Source organism: Cygnus olor, chromosome 2 (assembly GCF_009769625.2).
Source record: "Cygnus olor isolate bCygOlo1 chromosome 2, bCygOlo1.pri.v2, whole genome shotgun sequence".
NCBI classification, from domain to species: Eukaryota; Metazoa; Chordata; class Aves; order Anseriformes; family Anatidae; genus Cygnus; species Cygnus olor.
The window spans coordinates 156,463,617-156,484,469 of NC_049170.1; the positions used below are offsets into that span (position 1 = coordinate 156,463,617).

At 40.4% G+C, this 20,853-nt stretch overlaps 1 protein-coding gene across 8 annotated transcripts in view; it reads right to left on the reverse strand.

Annotated features, from left to right (window-relative positions):
* TRAPPC9 (trafficking protein particle complex subunit 9) overlaps nucleotides 1–20,853 on the reverse strand; it is a 465,357-nt gene that overhangs the window by 315,599 nt on the left and 128,905 nt on the right. For all 8 annotated transcript variants that reach the window (XM_040547346.1, XM_040547344.1, XM_040547347.1 and 5 more), the window contains one exon: nucleotides 658–800. In XM_040547346.1, coding sequence (XP_040403280.1) covers nucleotides 658–800 — 143 coding nt within the window. The remainder of the gene's footprint in view (nucleotides 1–657; nucleotides 801–20,853) is intronic.

Below are 20,853 nucleotides of genomic sequence, written 5' to 3' on the forward strand. Positions count from 1 at the left end.
GCTTGGTTATTCATCTTTTGAACAAGAGCTATTCAAAAGCTATCTCTGGCACTTCCAGAGTTTTAATACATCACAAATATTTAAAGATTTTAGAGTATTTAATGACTACCATGTGTGAACTTACATGCAAACATGTAAATTGACCCTTAATTTTTGAAAACTCACCAGGACACGTGAAACTACTCTGTGGTTTACAAGAGAAAGCACTGAAGGAGAGAATGATTGCAATTTATTCCTCACATCTAAAGACAACCATTTATGCATACTTTTTTTTTTTTTTTTTTTTTTTTTTAAGACTCAGACAAACACAAAACTATGTAATGCAGTAATGCAGACCACACTGTAATAGTGGAAAGATACAGAAAGAAGTCATCAGATACTATAATAAACAAGAAATATCCTGTCGTTGGTAAAATAAACATTACTGAAAAAACATTTGAACATCAGAAATTTTCAAATTCCCATGGAGTGCTTTGGTCACAGTCTGCAGTTAAATGAGGGTAAATTCCTAAAGTGGAGGAATTTTGACAACTGGTTGACAAAATTCTTTGCCCACATGTTGATGATGACATTGCAAGTTTCCAGCATGCCCTTTAAGTTGTAGCCAACATAAAAGAGATGATAAGTCTCATATACAAGAGTCAAAGAAAGGCTCACCTTGTTGCTGGAAGGGTACTGACACGTGTGAAGAAAACAGACGGCTCTACTTCTACATGAAGACCCAGTGAAAGGTTCCTGTAATAGCCTTCAACGTGTCCTGGTCCACCAGAGTATTTAAAATTCAGAATGGCTTCCAGTGTCTAGAAAAATATAAGTAAATTACTTATTAGCTATGTTTCACTGCTGAGCATTTCAAAAGTACAATTAAATTACACCATAGAAGTGATATAGCAACAAAGTTTCTATGCCATCAAGAATTTGAATTTGTCGTCCTAATCCACCCATTCTATTGTACCCAAAAAAGGCAATCAAACAAATGACTGCATCCCTAAGTTGATTTTTTTCCTTAATCCTTTCAGAAGCTTACAAGTACAGAACAAAATCAGCTGGACATAATTCCTCCTAGAGTTTATTAAATGATCCGCTCTTTCACACCCTTAAAATATTCATCACTTCATTACCTTCTTAATCAAATGGGTAACTTGTAAAGTTTTTGACTGTAGACAAATGGAGGGAAGTTACACAAAACTAAAAGCATCTGCTCTCAATACACGTAAGCATTCACTCATCTCCGCTAAGTAACAGCCTACAACAAAACTATTGACCTGACGCAGCGTACGAACCTCGTCTTTCCATGATGTTCATTTTAGAGAACGACTGGTTAGCAAAGTTAAAAAATAAGGATGATTCTCTATCGTTAGTCTTATGTACTCATTACTCTCATTAGCACTGAGTTCTTCTGTGTCTTAAATTTTATTTTGGGGTCTTTTTCCTTAATGAACAGCATGTGTAAAGCTTACCAGCATACCAGTCCCCATGTCATCTTCAGGGCTCAAGCTCAGGACAAACCTTTGGTTCATGCAGAGGGGACCATACATGACCTCGTCTTTTATTATACTCCTGAAATACAACTTGCTTGAAGCAAGGCGAAAATTTGGAAAGTGCCATTGGATTCTTTCCCTGCTCTTATTCTGGTTCCCAGGCAGCTGCTATTGCCAAGTCTCAGAGCAAGGGCACAGACCTAACACGGACATTACCACGGCATGCTGAAGTTTATGTCAACTAGGACAGCAGTTTCTAAAAAAGATTTAGGAACAATGCCTACCTCCTCCCTGGTTAGCTCTTAGCTTGTTTTTTACAAAAATAGAACACACACACACACAAACACACACCCCACAAAAACCACCACCAACAAACCCTCCAAGACAACACGCTCTGCTGGAAACCATATTTACCAGATGCTATCAATCCTCAGATGGTTAAAAATCCTTTCCCTTTCAATTGAAGATTTATTAAACATTTATGAAACCTGTTAACTGGATTTCTAAACCTGGCTGAAGGAACAGAAACACTAACACAATCACTGTCTTAAAACAACCATAATCCAGTGGTTTGAGGAACACCAAAATCAAGAATTCAATGTTTTGTGGCACGCGAGGGCTGAAATGTTTTGCACGTTTCCAGCTTGCTTTTAAGTAACTTGAACTAACTCTACTTCCTAATTAAGTTTGATTAAAATTCACAAGAGTCACCTTACAACGCAAACAAAAATATCCACTGGGCACTCTGGACATACCTGTCTGCTCTGTTTATGTCAATTCCTAATTTGCAGTTAATGAACTCAAGTTTACGTTATGTCAGGAGAGTTAATCAATATTAAACACAAAGATTTAAAAAAAAAAAAAAAAGCACAAACCCATTCAAACAGGCTTCATTCCAATTAACCAGCTGGACTATTTCCTACGGATCAGACCTACAGTCCACAGGTACAGGGATCTGACACTACTGATGTAAGTAGTGTAATGTAAGAATGGACTTCAAGTTTAATCAGGAAGTCTTCTGTGAAAACTCTCTGAAAAAGCCCCGTATTATTGCTGTAACACTCAGAGTATCCTGCTTTGGAAAGCTACCATGGTTTGGGTCCATGGCTCATTCCACATCAGACTGGGTAAAGAGACAGGGTTAGTTTGAAAGGCCACGGAGTATTACCACTCCCCATGCAAAACCCTTCCCAACATCCCATACCAACTGAAAACACTCAAGAAAAGGCTAAAAATTACAACCATTATGTGCCATCGGTAAGTACAGGAGTTCAAAGGCATCATTATCATCATCGCGGTCCCTCCTGCAGTGAGGAATTTGTCGCAGAACCTTGCTGGTGACCCTGGGTGCGTCTCACACCCCATGCTAGAGAACAGGGAAAAGAACCAAAAGGTCTTCTACCAACCTCAAGAGCAGGAGGAATTTCTTCCCACCCAAAATATAAGATCTAAGTGGGGGCACTCGACAGATTTGGAGTCTCTCGGAGAGCTTCAGAGCACTGAACCCCCTGCTCTCTCTGGCCGGGGTGTATATGGATGTGTAGAGGGGGAGCATGACTGAGGAAAACATTTTTTTCTGGTGCCCTCAGGTGATCCGAGAAAGTTTTAATACTTAGAATTCATATAATATCAACAGGATGTAAAAGAAAAAAAATTTAAATCTCCTTTAAACTCCTCTACGTACACACAGCTTGGAAAGAACTCCACACACAATATGAAAGATCGATTTTCTATCTCCAGGATAGAAAAAAAAAATCCTACGCTTTCATAAGCTTACAAAGCTCCAATTTAAAACAATTTACCATTCTCTCCCACAGCACCTCCAGAGAAGGAGGCACTAAACGCTACAGCCACAGATTTAAATACCATTGTATGCTTACTCCAGCGGCCTTGTCAAACCTGCACAGATAACAGACTGAGCTGCAGATCCTATTAAAAGTTTATGAATATAAAAGAATTTATTCAATTTCTCTGAACTGCATTGCTGCAAACCAACAGGGAACGGCAGGGTGTCACTATGCACATAATTCTGCCTGGATGATCCATAAAAAGAAGGGAAGGGAAGGGAAGGGAAGGGAAGGGAAGGGAAGGGAAGGGAAGGGAAGGGAAGGGAAGGGAAGGGAAGGGAAGGGAAGGGAAGGAAAGGAAAGGGAAGGAAAGGAAAGGAAAGGGAAGGGAAGGGAAGGGAAGGGAAGGGAAGGGAAGGGAAGGGAAGGGAAGGGAAGGGAAGGGAAGGGAAGGGAAGGGAAGGGAAGGGAAGGGAAGGGAAGGGAAGGGAAGGGAAGGGAAGGGAAGGGAAGGGAAGGGAAGGGAAGGGATAAAAGGGATTTGCGGTGCTGGGAAGCTAAACATGGTGCTGAATCCTTCTGTATGCTAGCTCACATGAGAGGGGTAGACTGACTAACTCAAGATAAAAAGAGCCAAACCAAAAAGTTTTACCCAAAAAAGTGTTCCATGGTCTATGTAGCTGAAGAATACTACTTTAGTTCAAAAATCAGCTCAGACCAAGGCTTTGTTAAGGTAAATATAACTCAAGGACATAAAATCCACTTGCAGATGTAATCATTACATGCTGCACATGAATGAAAATAAGTATTATCTAGAAGACCACAAAATATTAGTACAACTTGGTATTAGAAACTCTCGTAATTAGTCTGGTTTAAAGAAAAATCCTGAAGGTATGAGAAATGTTAAAAGAGTCATTTCCTTTAACAAAAGAACCATTATTGAACAGAAGCAGCAGATATAATCAACAAGGAAATTACCGATAATCAGAATGATATATGCAGTAGGTGAATGAGTAGTCAGGAAACCCAATTCCATAGTGATGTATTTTCAATGAGTAATCAATCAATAAACAATTCACATACTTTCCTCCTCACTGTTGCAAAACATTTTTATGATTCTTTATTTTTGATTCTGTAAAATTTTGATTTGTAAAACTTACAGAGTTGGAAACAGTTCAGGTCAGGAGCTCCTGGATTTCTATCTCCCATCACCTCTATTGCTTCGTGATTTTGTCTTTCCCACTTTTTGTAAGCAAACGTTTAGCTTCATTCCTAAGCCCTTCTACTAGCAATGGCAGTAACTCAGATTTTACCCCTGTACCTTGTTACTAGAAGAACCAGAGGATTCTGTTTTATAACTTCTTAACCACAGCACTGCATCACCACACATACTGCACTTTGTGTTTCAGACAGCAAAGATCTATTTTGTCAATTTTTTCTTTTTCCCAAACTGGAACCTTAATGTTTTTTATAAATATTTATTAGCAATGTTTTACATAATTAAATCAAAACCTCAAACTTTATAACAGAGGCTGACATACACTGCATTTTCGGGTCTTTTCTAAATTCCGTTAGAATAGCAAAAATGACACGACGCAGATCTTAACATTTTATACAAGATGAAATGCCAGTACTTAGCTACAGGCAGTTTGCTCCTGAGGCTCTGCAGATACTGCCTGCAATAACCGTGAAGAAATACCAGAATGTAACATCGCAGATTCCCCATTAAGATTTTAAAAAAGCAGCATGAGGAGACTAAAAATATTTAAATTCAGAATATAATCTTCTTTCCATTTCGGTTTCTGAACTCATTATAGAAAACAACTCCTACTAATGAGTATAATTTCTCACGGGATTAGGGCTTGACATTTGAAAAGTAACATATTCTAGGTGTGCAATCTTCAAATCTACCTTCCTCTCTCTTAAATCAAATTACATGCACAACAGTAAACATGTTTTCCTCCCGGATCCCATCATGCTCCTGATCTCCTGCATCTCAGCCAAATCAGCAAATGCATTAGCAGGACATGCTCCAGAAGGAGAGGATGAATTCACGACTGCTTAGCCATTCTTCCCGACTTTCAGCCCCTTTTCTCAGCTGCCTGGATGCCTTTTGTTTTCTGTTCTGTTGGGTTTTGCTTAAACAGAGTTGTATCAGGAATTTCAGCTGCCTAAGAATATTGTGTAACTAATTAAATGATCTGGCAGTGACAAAGAGAGAACAAGTTTCTCAAATTAACTACACTCATTTCACTAGCAGCAGAGGTCCCTGGCAATGAATGAAGTGGGAAGAGCAAAGAGCTGGCCAGCTGAAAGCTCGGGGGGGCAGCGCTGCTGACAGTCGGTTCCCATGTCCTCAACTGCACCAGGGCAGCGATGCAGAGCCGGGGGCAGCTCCTGGAGCTTGCCCTTGCTCTGGGCTGCGAGGCTGAGCGGTCCTCGGGGCTGTCATGCTTGCACATCCCACAGGGCCTCCGTGGTGCTTCAGGCTGCTGATCGTCACCATCCCTGGGGGTGTTCAAGGAAAGGTTGGATGTGGTGCTTAGGGACATGGTTTAGTGCGTAACGTTGGTGGTAGGGGATGGTCGGACCAGATGGTCTTGGAGGTCTTTTCCAACCTTAATGATTCTATGGTTCCATGCTTCCAGTCGCACATTCAAGCCCTCTTCTGCACCGTTCCCATCTTTGCCATCAAAATTACCTAGCCTAAGCATTACTGGATGAAAACAGAGTCAGAGACTACTAGCTGCTGAATCCAAGCACGTGGGATATGCTGCTCCACCAACACGATTCATACAGAAAGGCAGACACTGAACACAGTTGGATCTTTTTCAGGAAAAGTCAAGAATGTGAGCATTGGGAGGGAATGGTGCGTAGATGCCTACGCAGCTGAACCCAAGTAAGATGGGACCCAAAAACATCAAGCTTCCAGTCCTTGGACCTGTTGGTGAATGCAAACACCATGTCCAGGTTTAGGCCTGGGCTGATGAAAAGATTCAGTCCTGGAACCCTCGAGTTAGATGCCACCCAGAAAGCATACCAGTTCTGTCTCTGTATTGATTTGATTACCAGAATCAATCTAACTTAGCACTTTCTGAGTTTTAATTTGCAGTAGTCTAACAAAAGACAAATACTTGTCAGTTTTTGTTTCTCTCTCCCATCACTGAGTCCCTGATTTCACATGGTAACCTGGCAAAGGATTAAGAATGTATAAAAGTCAGACTTAACAGCAGTGTTGGGAGAAATGACAGGTGCCTTTAGGTACATAAGCTGAATATTCTCCTGCCCACCTGTACTCAGGGGGAAAAAAAAACACTCACCTGCACACCACTAAACAGGAAAAGCAGAGTGCTGACTAGCCGTGAGATTCTGCAATTCTCATCGGCAGGACAACAATCTCAAATCAAATCAAAAAAGAAGCCCTCCAACTGAACGTCAGTTGTGTTGTGTTTCTGCTAATTTCTGTCGATGGGAGCTAAGCAAAGAATGGCATTACTGAAACCTCAATGCTCTTGTGACATACCTTATGATTTCTTAGCTACATACACTTCTTAACACTCACAATTTTGACCTGTCTCTTACTGCAAGATGCAGACAGTAAGGGGTCAGATGCTGGTATCTTCAAAGCCTCTTCGATGCAGGAATCCACATTATTCCCTCCACTGAGATCTTCCTTTACTTGAAATACTGGAATTGAAAGGAAATTTGAGGGGAGAAGTAGAGTATGCTATTTGTGATACGGAGAGCACTAAGCCTTTACCTCACAAGGTTTCTTTCAAGCTGAGTATTATTCCAAAACTGGGAATAAGTTAGTCCTCCTTGATATCTTTAGGAAGCAAGGCCAGCAACACAATTCTGAGGCTACCTGAGAAAGGTCAAGGAGAACAACTGAAGATCCTTAATGGAATACGTTAACAACCACATATGAAATCTTTCTACCTGAAGAAAACACCGTACCATGGTTCACAGAAATTACATTCTATCATAAATTGAATTTTTAAATTGAAATAACCACTGAGATGACTGTGCAGTGATATCATGCAACTTTGCAGCAAGAGTTCTGTTCATTGCTTGCTCTCTCTCTGGAGAATATTAGTCGAACCTGTCTGATTTTCTGATACACAAAATATAGCTGTTGTATGTTTTTCTGTATTTTCTAGATGATACAAAAACTATCCTTTTTTAGCTAAAAATAAATAAATTCTGTATCTTTAAGGAGAAATTAAAAAGCCATGAAAGGGAAGAAACTACCTCTCCATTTTTCTGAATGTAAATGATAAAGCAAATCATAACCTACTGGAATACTTGATCGAATCAGAATTCCTAATCTTCCCCAAACGGGAAGAAGAGATGTTCCTTAAAGCACCAACGAGTAGAACTGATAGCCAGATCCCTGATACATGCATTATAAGAAGGATGTGCATATGTAATCATCTTGTAGTGCATATGTAATCAGCCTGTAGGACTGAACTGCAGCAAGCAGTCTCCATACTAATTTTTTTCCATGCATTCCATTAAGCACATGCATGGCAATTACGAAAGCGGTGATAAAGTTCTTAATAACTGATAAGCAATGAAACAAATTACGCCACTGCAGTAAATCAGATCTTTATGTGTATAAATACAAACTCAGCCCAAATTGCTATTGCTGCTATATCACTTTTTCAGTCTAAAGGAAAATTAAGTATAATTTTTTTTGCACATGTTAATCAGGTGAATTTACACAGCTCGCCTATGAAACAAGCTGCCTGTTGTGTTCATGCTCTGGTGCAGTTTTACTCAAGTACACCTACTGCATACACGCTGACTTTCAGGAGCAATTTTTGCGGTACACCAGTGTTTATCTAGCTCATCCATCTACATTTATGTCTAGTTAAGCCCCTGAACAATGAAACTGCTGCATCCCTTTGTAAAAATAGCACAATGGCAACAGCAAGTAGCTGAAGCTAAATATAGCTCCTGCAGGCACATGCCGGGAATTAAACAGTACATTTTCCCCTTCCCCAATCCTAAATCAGTAAACTGCAGCAAGGAATCTCTGGTGAATACACACAGGAGCTCAATAAATCCCCCTTAAGCTTACAAGGCATATTCTGAATCTGTGCTAGCTAAAAATAGCCATGTTTATAATGAGAATGGAGATGTGAGCAGAATAATATGAAGTTTAAAGGCAGGCACACTGTAGCCTTTCTGCATTAACTAATAGGGTGAATCAAAGGTCATCCTAACAAACAGATACGTAGAGTGACAGACCAACTATAATACTCAACCATCTTTTATTGAAGAGCATTCATCTCACATTAAAACGTGCACTTTCTAATTGCCTATTCCAGCTACACATCCCCAAGTTATTTTCTCTGCATTTTTAGCTAGAAAACACGAGTTGTTACTTCCAAAAGACGGGAAAAAGATAGGAGCATAGAGCATTATTTCTCTGGACAGTCTTCCCTCCTAGAGCTCAGTTGCCCTCTGGAAACATTCAAGAAATATAATGCCTACTTTTTCTTGTAATATGAATCACAGAATTCTGTTCTCTTTAATTAAAGAGGCCTGCAGCCAGGCCTGCAGGGCAGTAAAATGGCAGCCAAATGCTGATGCATGTTCACAACTGCCTCAAAAGTTTGACCTCTGTCAACTTAGGTACAAGACTACTGACCACAACTATCACAGCGCCTCCTTCTCAGTCCAGATGTGGAGGAGAGACTAGAAATAATTTAAATATGGATAATTTTTATTTGGAACACTCCCGCCGAGAGTTTTGTGTTTACACAAAGTAGGAAGGTTCAAAAGGAGAGTTAAGTGCAGGGATGGATGCTGACGAACAGCTTCCCACACATACACCCTTTGAAAGGGAAATGCTTTTCATTTGAAGACCCACAAGTCAGCCTGATTCTCCCAGCAACGGCTATGTAAGATGTTAGTTGCTGTAAAGAAGCTACAGTACATCACCGAATGCATTTCCTGACTGAAACCTGTCCATTAAGCCCTGTAGCAGGTCCCCAAATGTAAAGGTACAAGAAGCCGGCAGCTACTTCACACTGAAAGAACACACCCACGGGAGGTGGATAAAACGGTACAAAAAAGACAGGGAACTCCTCCTGGAAAGAGCCCGGTACAAAAAAAGACAGGGATCTCCTGGAAAGAGTCCAGTGGAGGGCCACAAAGATGATACGGGGCCTGGAGCATCTTCCTATGAGGAAAGGCTGAGAGACCTGGGTCTGTTCAGCCTGGAGAAAAGAAGACTGAGAGGGGATCTCATCAATGTGTATAAATACCTGAGGTGTGGGAGACAGAGGGATTTGGCCAACCTCTTTTCAGTGGTTTGTGGGGACAGGACAAGGGGCAATGGCCACAAAATGAAGCCCAAGAAGTTCCGCACCAACATGCGAAAGAACTTCTTCACGGTGAGGGTGACGGAGCACTGGGACAGGCTGCCCAGGGAGGTTGTGGAGTCTCCATCTCTGGAGATATTCAAGGCCTGTCTGGACGCCTACCTGGGCAACCTGCCCTAAGGAACCTGCTTTGGCAGGGGGGTTGGACCCGATGATCTCTCGAGGTCCCTTCCAACCCCTACAATTCTGTGATTCTGTGAAATAACAAGATGCGATAAAAACACTCCCAGCCCCAGAAAGAACATCAGCACCGGGAGGAAAACAAGCGCTGCACAACTGACGCCCTAGTTAAGAGTGACACATCTGATCTGAGCTGCTACTCACCCACCAGCAAGTTCCCTCTCACTTCGCAGAGACCAAGCACGCCGCTTTGCTTTTTTTTTTAATTATCATCCACCACGTCTTGCTTCTGCAGACCCAGCCATCAAGTACTAACTTTCAGTGTGGATTTTGGGCCAAGCAAATGAGAATTTTAGAAAGTTGTACGACTGTTCACAAGTGTGGGTTGCAGCTCCAGCCTCCCACCAGCCAGGGGATGGATACGCCACCACCCAGCCCGCCTGGGCTGCAACACCCACAAGTCTCAGAGGAATGCTACCAAGTTAAGCAGTTTTCAGTTTTTCAAGCTGCACACTTCTACTGTTTCACACTTCCTCAACACTAGCCCATCCCTTCTCCTTCTCCGTTCCTTCTACTTCTACCATGTCCTTTGTGAGAAATGGGAATTAGACTGCACAAGAAGCAGGGTACATTCTGAAGCCACTTTTTCTTCTGCTCTCTATTCCTTTACTTTCTGATATTCCTAATATTCCATAGACCTTTTCCCACTGCTATTACAAATTAAATTCACATTTTCACACTGTCTCATCCCACCAAGATCTCTTTCCTGAATGGTAATGGTTATCTTGGAGCCCATCATTGTGTATTTGGATTAAGATTGCATTTTCTCCAGGCACATGTGGATCAGTATTGATCTTCACCTCAAATTTTAACAACCCACCTCTATCACAGGATACTCCTGGCAACCTTAAAAGTCAGTTTTCATATATGTTTCTCTTAATAACCTGTGATAAAATCCTCATCACCAAAGTACCCAGATTATTTGAATGACAAAGGCAAAATAATGATCCCTAGAAACATGCTGGAGACGACTTCTTAGTGAGTAAATGGACCATTTATTTAACAAGCTCTTGACTCCTGGTGGGACCTTCACTTTTACCTTACAGAATATCTGTTTCTCTCAAACTGACTTTTGTGAGGTTTTAGGTACTTTAGGAATCAAACTAAGCAGTAATCAACAATTTTTCCTTTGTTCTTGGGCTCAGCCTATGCTTCAAAGAATTCTGATAGATTCAATAACCAGTACTGCTTTTCACAAAGGAAATGTCTTAACAATATCCCAACATACATACCTTATTATTATAAAATGTGCTGCTATGCAATGAAACTTAACTTTTCCAAGTTAACAAACTGTCAAGACACCTTAGATATGAATACAATATGTCAGACAAAGAAGGAATAGCTACATGCATCCCCCTATGGGCATATGGCCTGACACAGGTCCAAGCAAAATTTAGAGTTTCTATTTTACAACACACAAATCCACCCCATAAAAAAGCACACAAGAAGTACAAATGGTTTCCTGAAGATGTCAAATCCATTCGCTGCTCAGAATGGTCTGAAGAACCCAGCTCCATCCACTATCCGTACACTCACTTTGTATTCTGACTATTGCTGTATTGTACTCTAAATGAAAGTGATACCTACACCCTCGAAAGACAAACCAAATTGCTTCTGCAATTGCTGAAGTACCTTAAAAAGAATGCATACATCTAGAACATCAGAAAAAATCTACTCTGCGACAAAAGATCCTTGAAATTGAGTGATCAGATTTCCACGAGAGCTCTTCTGTATGCTTGTGATAAACAATCTTCAATTTTTTCAGGAATTCCTGTGATTAAGAGGGATAAGCCCAATTAATTGATTGTTCAAAAGTAGGAAAAGTGAAAAAGAGATTTTAAAACTGGAATGCTTGAACAACTTAATCAATAGATCTGTTTATTCAGCACAGCCATTAACATAAAAATATGGAAGACTGAGTACTTCAGATTTTTCAGCTGCTCCTCGGGTTGGAAATAGAGGCTCTAGCAGCACAATCATTTTCAAAATCTGTAAACTTATTGAGCTAAATTTATCACTGATTTAATGAGTTTTATCTGGAATGAATATTGCAAATTCCTACTCTAATACGGTGGTAAAAACTAACGAAATGAAAACATAATGAAACTTGTTTTCAGAGATTAAAGCTTCAGAAATCAAACATGCCATATTCTAGCTAGAAATCAGGTCCCAGAGTTGCAGAATGGCAATGCCTTCCATCCTAATCCATCTGCTTTCTTTTGCTGGGCATGTTATCCTCCAGCTAATATGCCAAGCAACCAAGCATTCACTCACATTATTAAAACATACAGTTCTCTCAACAAACACAGTGTTACGTGACTTCCTCACATTTTTTTTTTTCAATATAGGGCATTTGGACTTAGCTCTTTAGTAAACACTAGAAGATAATTGCAGACATGAATCAGAAGTAGAGATGACACTAAAACTCATTTCCTCTCTTCACTGATCCCATTTTGCCATAATTCAGCCAGGTAAACGGGGTCGAGGCCAATGAGCTCCGGCACCATTTCCCGCTCCAAGTCCCATCTTCACTAAAGCTTCCTGAACGCTGAGCACAAACTTTAAATTCTGCGAATGGTACAACAACAGAAATAAAGTTCTACAAAGGCAAAGGTCTTAAAGCAGATGAAAGGCATCACAAAATGTTTTCTCAGAAACACAGATTTATAAAGGGCTAGTCACTGGTGTAGTGGGTTTACATGGCAAGGTTTTGGTAGCAGGGAGCCATAGGGGTGGCTTCTGTGAGAAGGATCTAGAAGCTGCCCCATGTTAGGTAAGGGCCCCACTGCTGACCAAAGCTGAGCCAATAAGTGATGTTGTTTTGCGCCTCTGTGAGAGCATATTTGAGACAGGGAAAAAAAAAAACGCTGCACCACACAGCAGCTGGGAGAGTGAGAGGAGTGAGGAACAGCCTTGCAGGCGCCAAGGTCAGTGAAGAAGGAGGGGGTGAGGTGCTCCAGGCGCCGGAGCAGAAGTCCCCTGCAGCCTGTGGTGAGGACCATGGTGAAGCAGGCTGTTCCCCTGCAGCCCATGGAGTACCACGGTGGAGCAGAATTCCACCCTGCAGCCTGTGGAGGAGACCACGGTGGAGCAGGTGGACCTGCACCGACGGAGGCTGCGGCCTGTGGAAGACCCCTGCCGGAGCAGATTCCAGACCGGACCTGTAGTACGTGGAGAGGAGACCACGCAGGAGCAGGTGACCTGGCAGGAGCTGCTGCCCATGGGGGACCCAGGTTGGAGCAGTTTGCTCCTGAGGGATGGACCCCGTAGTACAGACCCGTATCTGGAGCAGTTCTTGAGGAGCTGCTGCCTGTGGGCAGCCCACGCTGGATCAGTTCAGCAAGGACTGCATCCCGTGGGAGGGACCCCACAGCACAGGGGATGAGAGTGACTGAGAAGGAGCGGTGGCGAAGAAGCGCTATAGACTGACCATAACCCCCATTCCCCCGTTCCCCTGAGCCGCTCGGGGGGAGGAGGTGGAAGAGGGTGGATGGGGGGGAAGGTGCTTTTGGTTTCTTTCCTTTGTTTCTCGCTTCTCTAGCTTGTTAGTAATAGGCAATAAATCTCACTGTCTCCCTATGCTGAGTCTGTTTTGCCCGTCACAATAATTACTGCGCGATCTCCTCGTCCTTATCTCAATCCTTGAGCCCTTTTCATCGTATTTTCTCCCCGTTCCTCTTTGAGGAGGGGGAGTGAGAGAGCTGTTGTGGTGGAGCTTGGCCGCCCACCCGAGTGAAACCACCACGGTCCTTTTCGAGCAATTTGAGCACTGTGTCAGACTAGTCTGCAGTATGTGTTTATTACTGATTTCTGAGAATGATCTTGCAATTCAAACAATACCTGGACCATCATTGTTTCAACCCGCCACTATTTACGTATTTGTATTCACACAGTCCAGTTATGCTTGAAAGGTAATAGAATATCCTATGAAAATAACATAAAAAACAGGTTTTAATGTATGTTGATGCTTTTGGTTTTTTACCTCTTTGAGAAATACTTTCTCAAAGTCAACTGGAGGTCTTTATAAGTAGGTTTAATAACACCGTGAACAAAAGAATTAATCAGCTGAATCAGACAGCTTTCCTGAAGAAAATATGACAAATCTAATTCTAGAATCTAAGCTGTAAAACCATCTAAAGCCATCATACGCCAACAAATCTGGAGAAGTCTCCACTTTCCAAGAGAAGAAGAAACAGAAAGTCTCCTTTCTGTGTGAAAAGGCAGAGATCAGTCTTTCACTCCTTTCTTTTTTTCTTTGAGAGACTCAAAGAAATACGCTCCTCCACCTTCCAAGCACTACTCACACATATATAAAAATTCAGCAGAACACTGCCAGGATAGCACTTCTTTCTCTAGGGTCAGTGGTGAACTGACCTAAACAAATTCTTAAACTTAAAAGTTTTCCTGAAAAAAAAAACCTATATATTCACATTCTATACAACTAAAAATGTATAAATATAATACATATATATTTAAGCAACTGGTGCCTGATCTTTAAATCATTATTTTGTTTCTGTTAGGGACGCTAACTTGATTTCCAATCTGAGTGGTTAGCATACACTTAAAAGGATTACAAATGCTTATTTAAAAAACACACTGACTCAGCTCACTCAGAGAACTTCATAAATATGCAGCAGGAAACTCCCCAACAGTGACTCATAACTTCAGAGGTTTAAAACGGACAAATAATCATGAAATTTCCAACTGTTAGTCATGCTTGATTAAATCCTAAGCCAAAATCATCCTGCTTCTGTGAATTCTGCTTGACCATCCATTAAGTTCTACAGAAATGAGAGTCCTCTGGGAAAAGCAACAAAAATCATGTAACTGGGAAATGACTGCTAATTCTTAACAGCTTACATAGAAAGATTGTTTCATATAAATATACGTTGGAAAATAATTCCTTCCCTTACAACTGACGCGTGGGTGGATTTTGTCTTCAACTTACTTTGAATGACTGGTCTGAAAAAATTATTTTACCAACTTTTCTCTAGAGAAGAGAAAAATGAAACATGATCAGAGGACATGCAACAATCTTAAAGTTTCTTCTCCATAGAAATCTATTCATATCTATTTATTGTGCAGCTCGACAAACCTGTGTAGTTCCTAGTTAGAAAATGCACTGACATCTTCCAGCTAGCAACATATTCTCATAGATGTATGATATTTAGAATCACAGAGTATCCCAGTTGGAAGGGACCAACAAGTCCAACTCCTTGGTCCACACAGGACCACCCAAAAATCAGACCATATTTCTGAGAGCATTGTCCAAACGCTTCTTGAACTCTGGCAGCTCGGTGCTGTGACCAGTGCCCTGGGCAGCCCGTCCCAATGCCCGACCACCTCTGGGTGCAGAACCTTTCCCTAACACCCAGCCTGTCCCTCCCCTGTCCCAGCTCCATGCCGGTCCCTCGGGCCCTGTCGCTGTCCCCAAAGAGCAGAGCTCAGCGCCTGCCCCTCCGCTCCCCTCGTGAGGGAGCTGCAGGCCGCCATGAGGCCTCCCCTCGTCCTGCTCTGCTCTGGGCTGAACAGACCAAGGCACCTCAGCTGCTCCTCATACATCTTGCCCTCCAGACCCTTCACCATCTTTGCAGTCCTCCTTTGGACACTCTCTAACAGTTTTATGTCCTCCTTATATTGTGGCACCCAAAACCGCACACAGTACTTGAGGTGAGGCCGCACCAGCGCAGAGCAGTACATGACAATCCCTTCCCTTGACGGCCTAGCCCCAGGACGTGGTTGGCTCTCCTAGCTGCCAGGGCACACTGCTGGCTCATTTGGAATAAATGTTTAATGGCTTCTTGCTAAATATCATCATAGTGTTCCTATTTGGTCTCAAAATGAAAAAAGAAACATCTTTTTAAAGTTTAACCGTATTAAAAATATATGTAATTACTATAAAGACAGTGAGTTCTGTAAAATGAACAAGAACGCCTCAACCTCTTCCTTCCAAATCTTGGTAAAATACTGTGTGTGTTTTTTATACAGAAACATTAGTTATCGTTTCACCAAAAGGCAACTTCATATTTGCACAATGTAAAACCATACAAATGTAAATTAATATTACCACACGATCGGAGAAATCTAAACATCTATCCATCCGATTGTCACTGCAATGACAAAACTACTGCACGTGACGCAAGGAAATTCATAGGGATTAATTTTAGACAAAAGGATCAGATACTACCCCATACTTCTAAAAATGTATAAAACATACCCAATAACCAACAATTCCAGTTTTGAGACAAATAAAAAGTGGCAAATAACAGAATTATGACTGAGAATGGTGATGAATGGGATTTATTTTTTTTATCATTCAAATTCATTCAACCTGAATGATGGTGCTTCATTTCATTCAAAACCAAATAAGAAAAAAATATATATATATAATATATATTTTTTTAAATATAGGAATAATTACATGAAAATTAGGTTTGGTTAGAGTACTAAAATATATATTTTCAGCTAGTCAGAAGTCCTCTTATGCCCCTATCCCTTTTTTTTAGGCTAAATGATTAAAATCAGATGGTAGTTCGATTTCATATTTGCTAAAAAATAGGCTCCTGCTCCCTTCTGATTCAGAGACTCATTTCTTTAAATTGCCTACTGAGAGGAATTATGAGCACTGAATATTACACATCCATGCTCTATTATGCATAAGTTTTTACTGAATGCAGTTAGAACCTCTAACATTTAAAGTTAAGAATTATTTATCAATAAATCTGTATTATTCTCTCTTTAATAGAAGATAAATTATGGTCAAAACTGGATTTCAAAGTCAATCAAACATGAAGCATAATTACTGGACTACATGTTCTTGCATCCAGACAAGTGTCACACCCTGCTTTGAGAAATAATAAAATCATAAAGAATCGAGGCCTTCTTGTCCATCTCTAAAATTTTAATTTTATCACACCAAATGGTAAACAATCTGTTTGGCAATTTATAATCTATTTTTACCAGGTAACACGAGGGTAAGTTTTCCCTATTGAAATAAAGACACAAAAGAACTCTGTTTAAATATAAAAAGCCTCACAGCTTTAATATCGGAAAAGTGTAAATTACTCTAAGGACTGTGCTAGAGGGTTGATTTGTAGTTGTTCGCCTAAGGGAACCTATCTGCATTCAACACTTATCAGAGAAAAATCAAGCTACGTGGATTTAAAAAAGAAAATTGAAATTAACTTTTCCAAAGAAGATAAGAAGTCCAAATGAGTTGCTCTGAAAAATGCAGTTTACTATAGATATATGTAATATTTAAAATATTTGGTACTAAAATTGTGCAAATGCAACCACGGTAGGCACAAAATGTTAAAAACGTTAAAAAGAAAATACCTAGGTTTAAAGTGCCAATGGATAAAGTTAACCATGAAATTATGATGGGACCACAAGTCATCCAGAGCTTCAGTTACCTAAATCGGAAGACGTATTCCATCTACTAGTAGCCATTCAAGTCCTTAGTACCAGATTCAAAACAGTCTCAAGCCTTCTGTCCGGCTTCCCCAGATGGACAAAACCTCTGCATCTCCAGAAAGTTCAGGACGACCCAACCCGCAGCAGGCAGGACACAGCAAGCAGGGCACTTCTAACCTTCTTCACTCCGACCCAGCCAGACCCTTGTAGAGCAATAAAATCTCCAGCTACTCGTACCTGAATATACTTGTGCTGGGTTTTGTAAAACAGGCAAATGACTATGCATTTTTAAGGATTATAAATGACATGTGCTACGACCTCACCACTTTACACCATGAAAATGGCACGGAAAACAGTCAGCACCATTCTAAATATATCCTCAATTAATAAAAATAAATCGTTCATGTCCTCAGGCAGGGAAATACAGCATTTGTGCTTGATTTATGAATTCCTCGTCCATCACTGCCTTTTGCTTCTCTGCTCTTTTTTAGTTAGCTTCATTAGGGCACCCACTCGGGTTGGAGAACTCGCAAGCCTTTGACAGTACACAGCAGTCTGCAGGTCAGGCTTGAGCCATCTGTTTCACTGACCATAAGCCTCTCATATTTTGAGGAAAAGTTACCAGAAAACTTTCTTTGTGTCTTAATTCTGCTCTCTTCTAGTTTATTTCTTTCTAACAAAACATATATTCTCCACATCTAAGCATAAGATAAAGGAAGAGATCTAAGGATAAGAGAAGGAAGTGTTCAAGTAAGATTACATAAAAGCAGGGTACAGCTAGGCAGTATTTTAGTGTTTCTCATTTTAATATTTCAGATCCTATACACTGAAAAATGAGAAGGAAAAATGATAAGATGACTCTCAGAAATTTAAATAAAAATGGGGTTGCTTTTGACATACAAGAATTCCACCTTCTCCATTTACAGGATTGCCACTTGTCTTGAATCTTGTCACGGGAGACTCCCAGTTTTGATAGACTTGTCATGTGCCCTGTCAAACAAGCCTGCAAGATATTATAAAATTTGTAGAGGGAACTATCTTTCTATTGTGGTGTTGGTATGACAGCTTTATGAATGACGTCAAGAAAAAACGTTGTTCTATGCAGCAAATATATGGTGAGTTATTACACGCTACTCACTCTCCATCCACATTACTCGGATGCTTCAGGCCTTGCTCTCTCATCTCCCATGTCATACAAATCAAGTTGTTTTACTCTCTCATATGCTAGTTTAAAAACATAAAGAAAAGCCAGTTCAATATACAACTTAAGTTTGGTAACTAGAGAGAGAATAAGTAGCTTTTTAGCCATTTTCCATATAATGGGGATAATATTATAAACTTAAACAACCAAATGTGCTAGAAGCAGCTGTATGTTTTCACTGGTTCTCTCAAAATTCTAACACCGTGTAATATGTGCTCTCCCATTTTAAAGTGTTTCTTTGAAATGTTTGATGCAAGAACCAATGCGTGAACATTCAAATATAAAACACAAATAAAACTTGGTTTGCACCAACAGTTCAGATACAAACATGCATTTTAAAAAGTTAATGATCAGTACAATAATGTAAAATGTAGATACTTTTCCATTGCAGATCTTTTGCATCAGAAAAAAAACAGCTCCTGGTTGTCACTCAGTACTTGCTAGGATACATCTTCTTCAAAAAATATTTCAGATAGCGTGTTTTTAACGCTTATTTATTCTTCTTTCAGTTAAACAAGACCATTATGTAGCAAACCCCATGCTTTCCCTAGGTGGACACCTGCTCACCTGAATTTACTGAAATTCACTGAATTGATATAAATGCAAATTGTACCATAACCAAGACACAACGTTATTGATGGAACACTCTGCAAAGAAAAGTTAAGACTTTATACTAGTAAGAGCAGCCCCATGCAGTAAACAAAACAGGACACCTACAAAACAGAAGAAGCACACAAAGTACTTCCCAACCTACTCTCCCAGTCACAAATAGCATGAGATTCCTTGAAACAAAGGTGAATTTTATGTGTTTAGTAACCCGCACTGAACCTCTCTTCTTTGATCTTACTCAATGTTTCTCTGAATCCAGAAAAACTTTTACCGTCTCTCTCATACAAGTGTTTCTTCACATCTTCAAAGAACTCCAATATGCGAAGCATATGGACTGTGAAGCACTGACTTGAAAAGAAAAATAAACAGCCTTGTCCCCAGTATATAAGACATGCTCATGCATCCACTAATTCTGTATTACAGTTTCTATTCAAGTGGCCAATAGAGACATCAGGCTTAGCAGTACACAGTGCCTCCGATCTGGAACTCATATACTGGCGTTACATCTGCCATCTATCAATCCTCAAGCACAAGGATGGTTTGAAACAGGAGGTGACAAACTACAGTTGGCAACTTAACCATTACACCCTTCAGTTCACAAAGGCGCTCTTGTTGACAGTACTATTAACTTTGTTTATTCCTATCACATTATTTTCTCCAAAAAAAAATGGACCTGAGAAAATCCTAACAAAAAATGTTTCCAGGACACTTTCGAAAGATGTCATCTTGCTTTTAATGTGCTCCCTTGCCTTACTGTTCAGACATGCAGTTTCTTTTGTCTCCCTTCTCAAGTCTTTCCTGAGAGGTAAAAGGCTTTTCTTACAGAAATATTGTTTTCTGTGCTTCTGATAGGGTGGCATCAAAGCTTTCCAGGCTACCTACTAATATTTAACTCTCAGTTGCTGTTTTGTTTCTTTTTAACAACTTTTCTCATTTCTTGAATATTCTCTTTGAATGACTTTAAGCTGTGCACCATTTCATCAGCTGCTGTTGCTGTAGCCAAGTGTACCACAGTCACTTCCAGGCGGCACTTCAACTTAACATTTTGAACCGGGTCCTACATGCTCCCCAGGAAAACGTCAAGGCCAACTTTCTCTCACTGCCTTTCTAATCAGCTGCTCCATAAAACCAACAGGTCTGTGAATTTAGTCTGTCATGTCCCAGTGCAACTCTTACAGTTCTCTTACTGCTGTATCCAAACTTCGCAGCCTCCCTAATTTCGCCAAAGATCCTGAGATCAGCATCATGCTGGCCAGTCTGCTGTATTGATTCACTACAACTTCTTCCTACTTCGGATGGAAAATTCAGACTTGGAATTCTATACTATTCATTGCAGCTGCCGACAAAAAAGTTCCGTGTTACTCAGCAGCACTGTTGATTCACTAATCTCATTTGCTTAAAGCATTCCCTAATTCATAGCACCACAGCACCATCAGAAAAAACTACTGTGCATTCATTCAAGCGCCCACCACTGTAATGCAGAGGAAATATTTAGAAATTTTAAATTATGCTACCAAAATATGTAACGTTCTGCTGAAGAGAATGATCTGGTGCAGGGCAGTACTGGACTTCAAAGCTCAAATACCTGCAGTCCTGGCTAAAAGAATTCCTAATACCACCGCACAGTGATTGTTCCTCCTCACTTCTGGAATATCTGACCTGCGTTCATCAATAAGCCTGTAACAACATTAATAGCTCACAAATACATCATTAACTTAATACATTTAAACTTGTTACTAATGGAACCCACAAATATACCTGCACTTTTATGAGCTCTTATATCAGTCAAA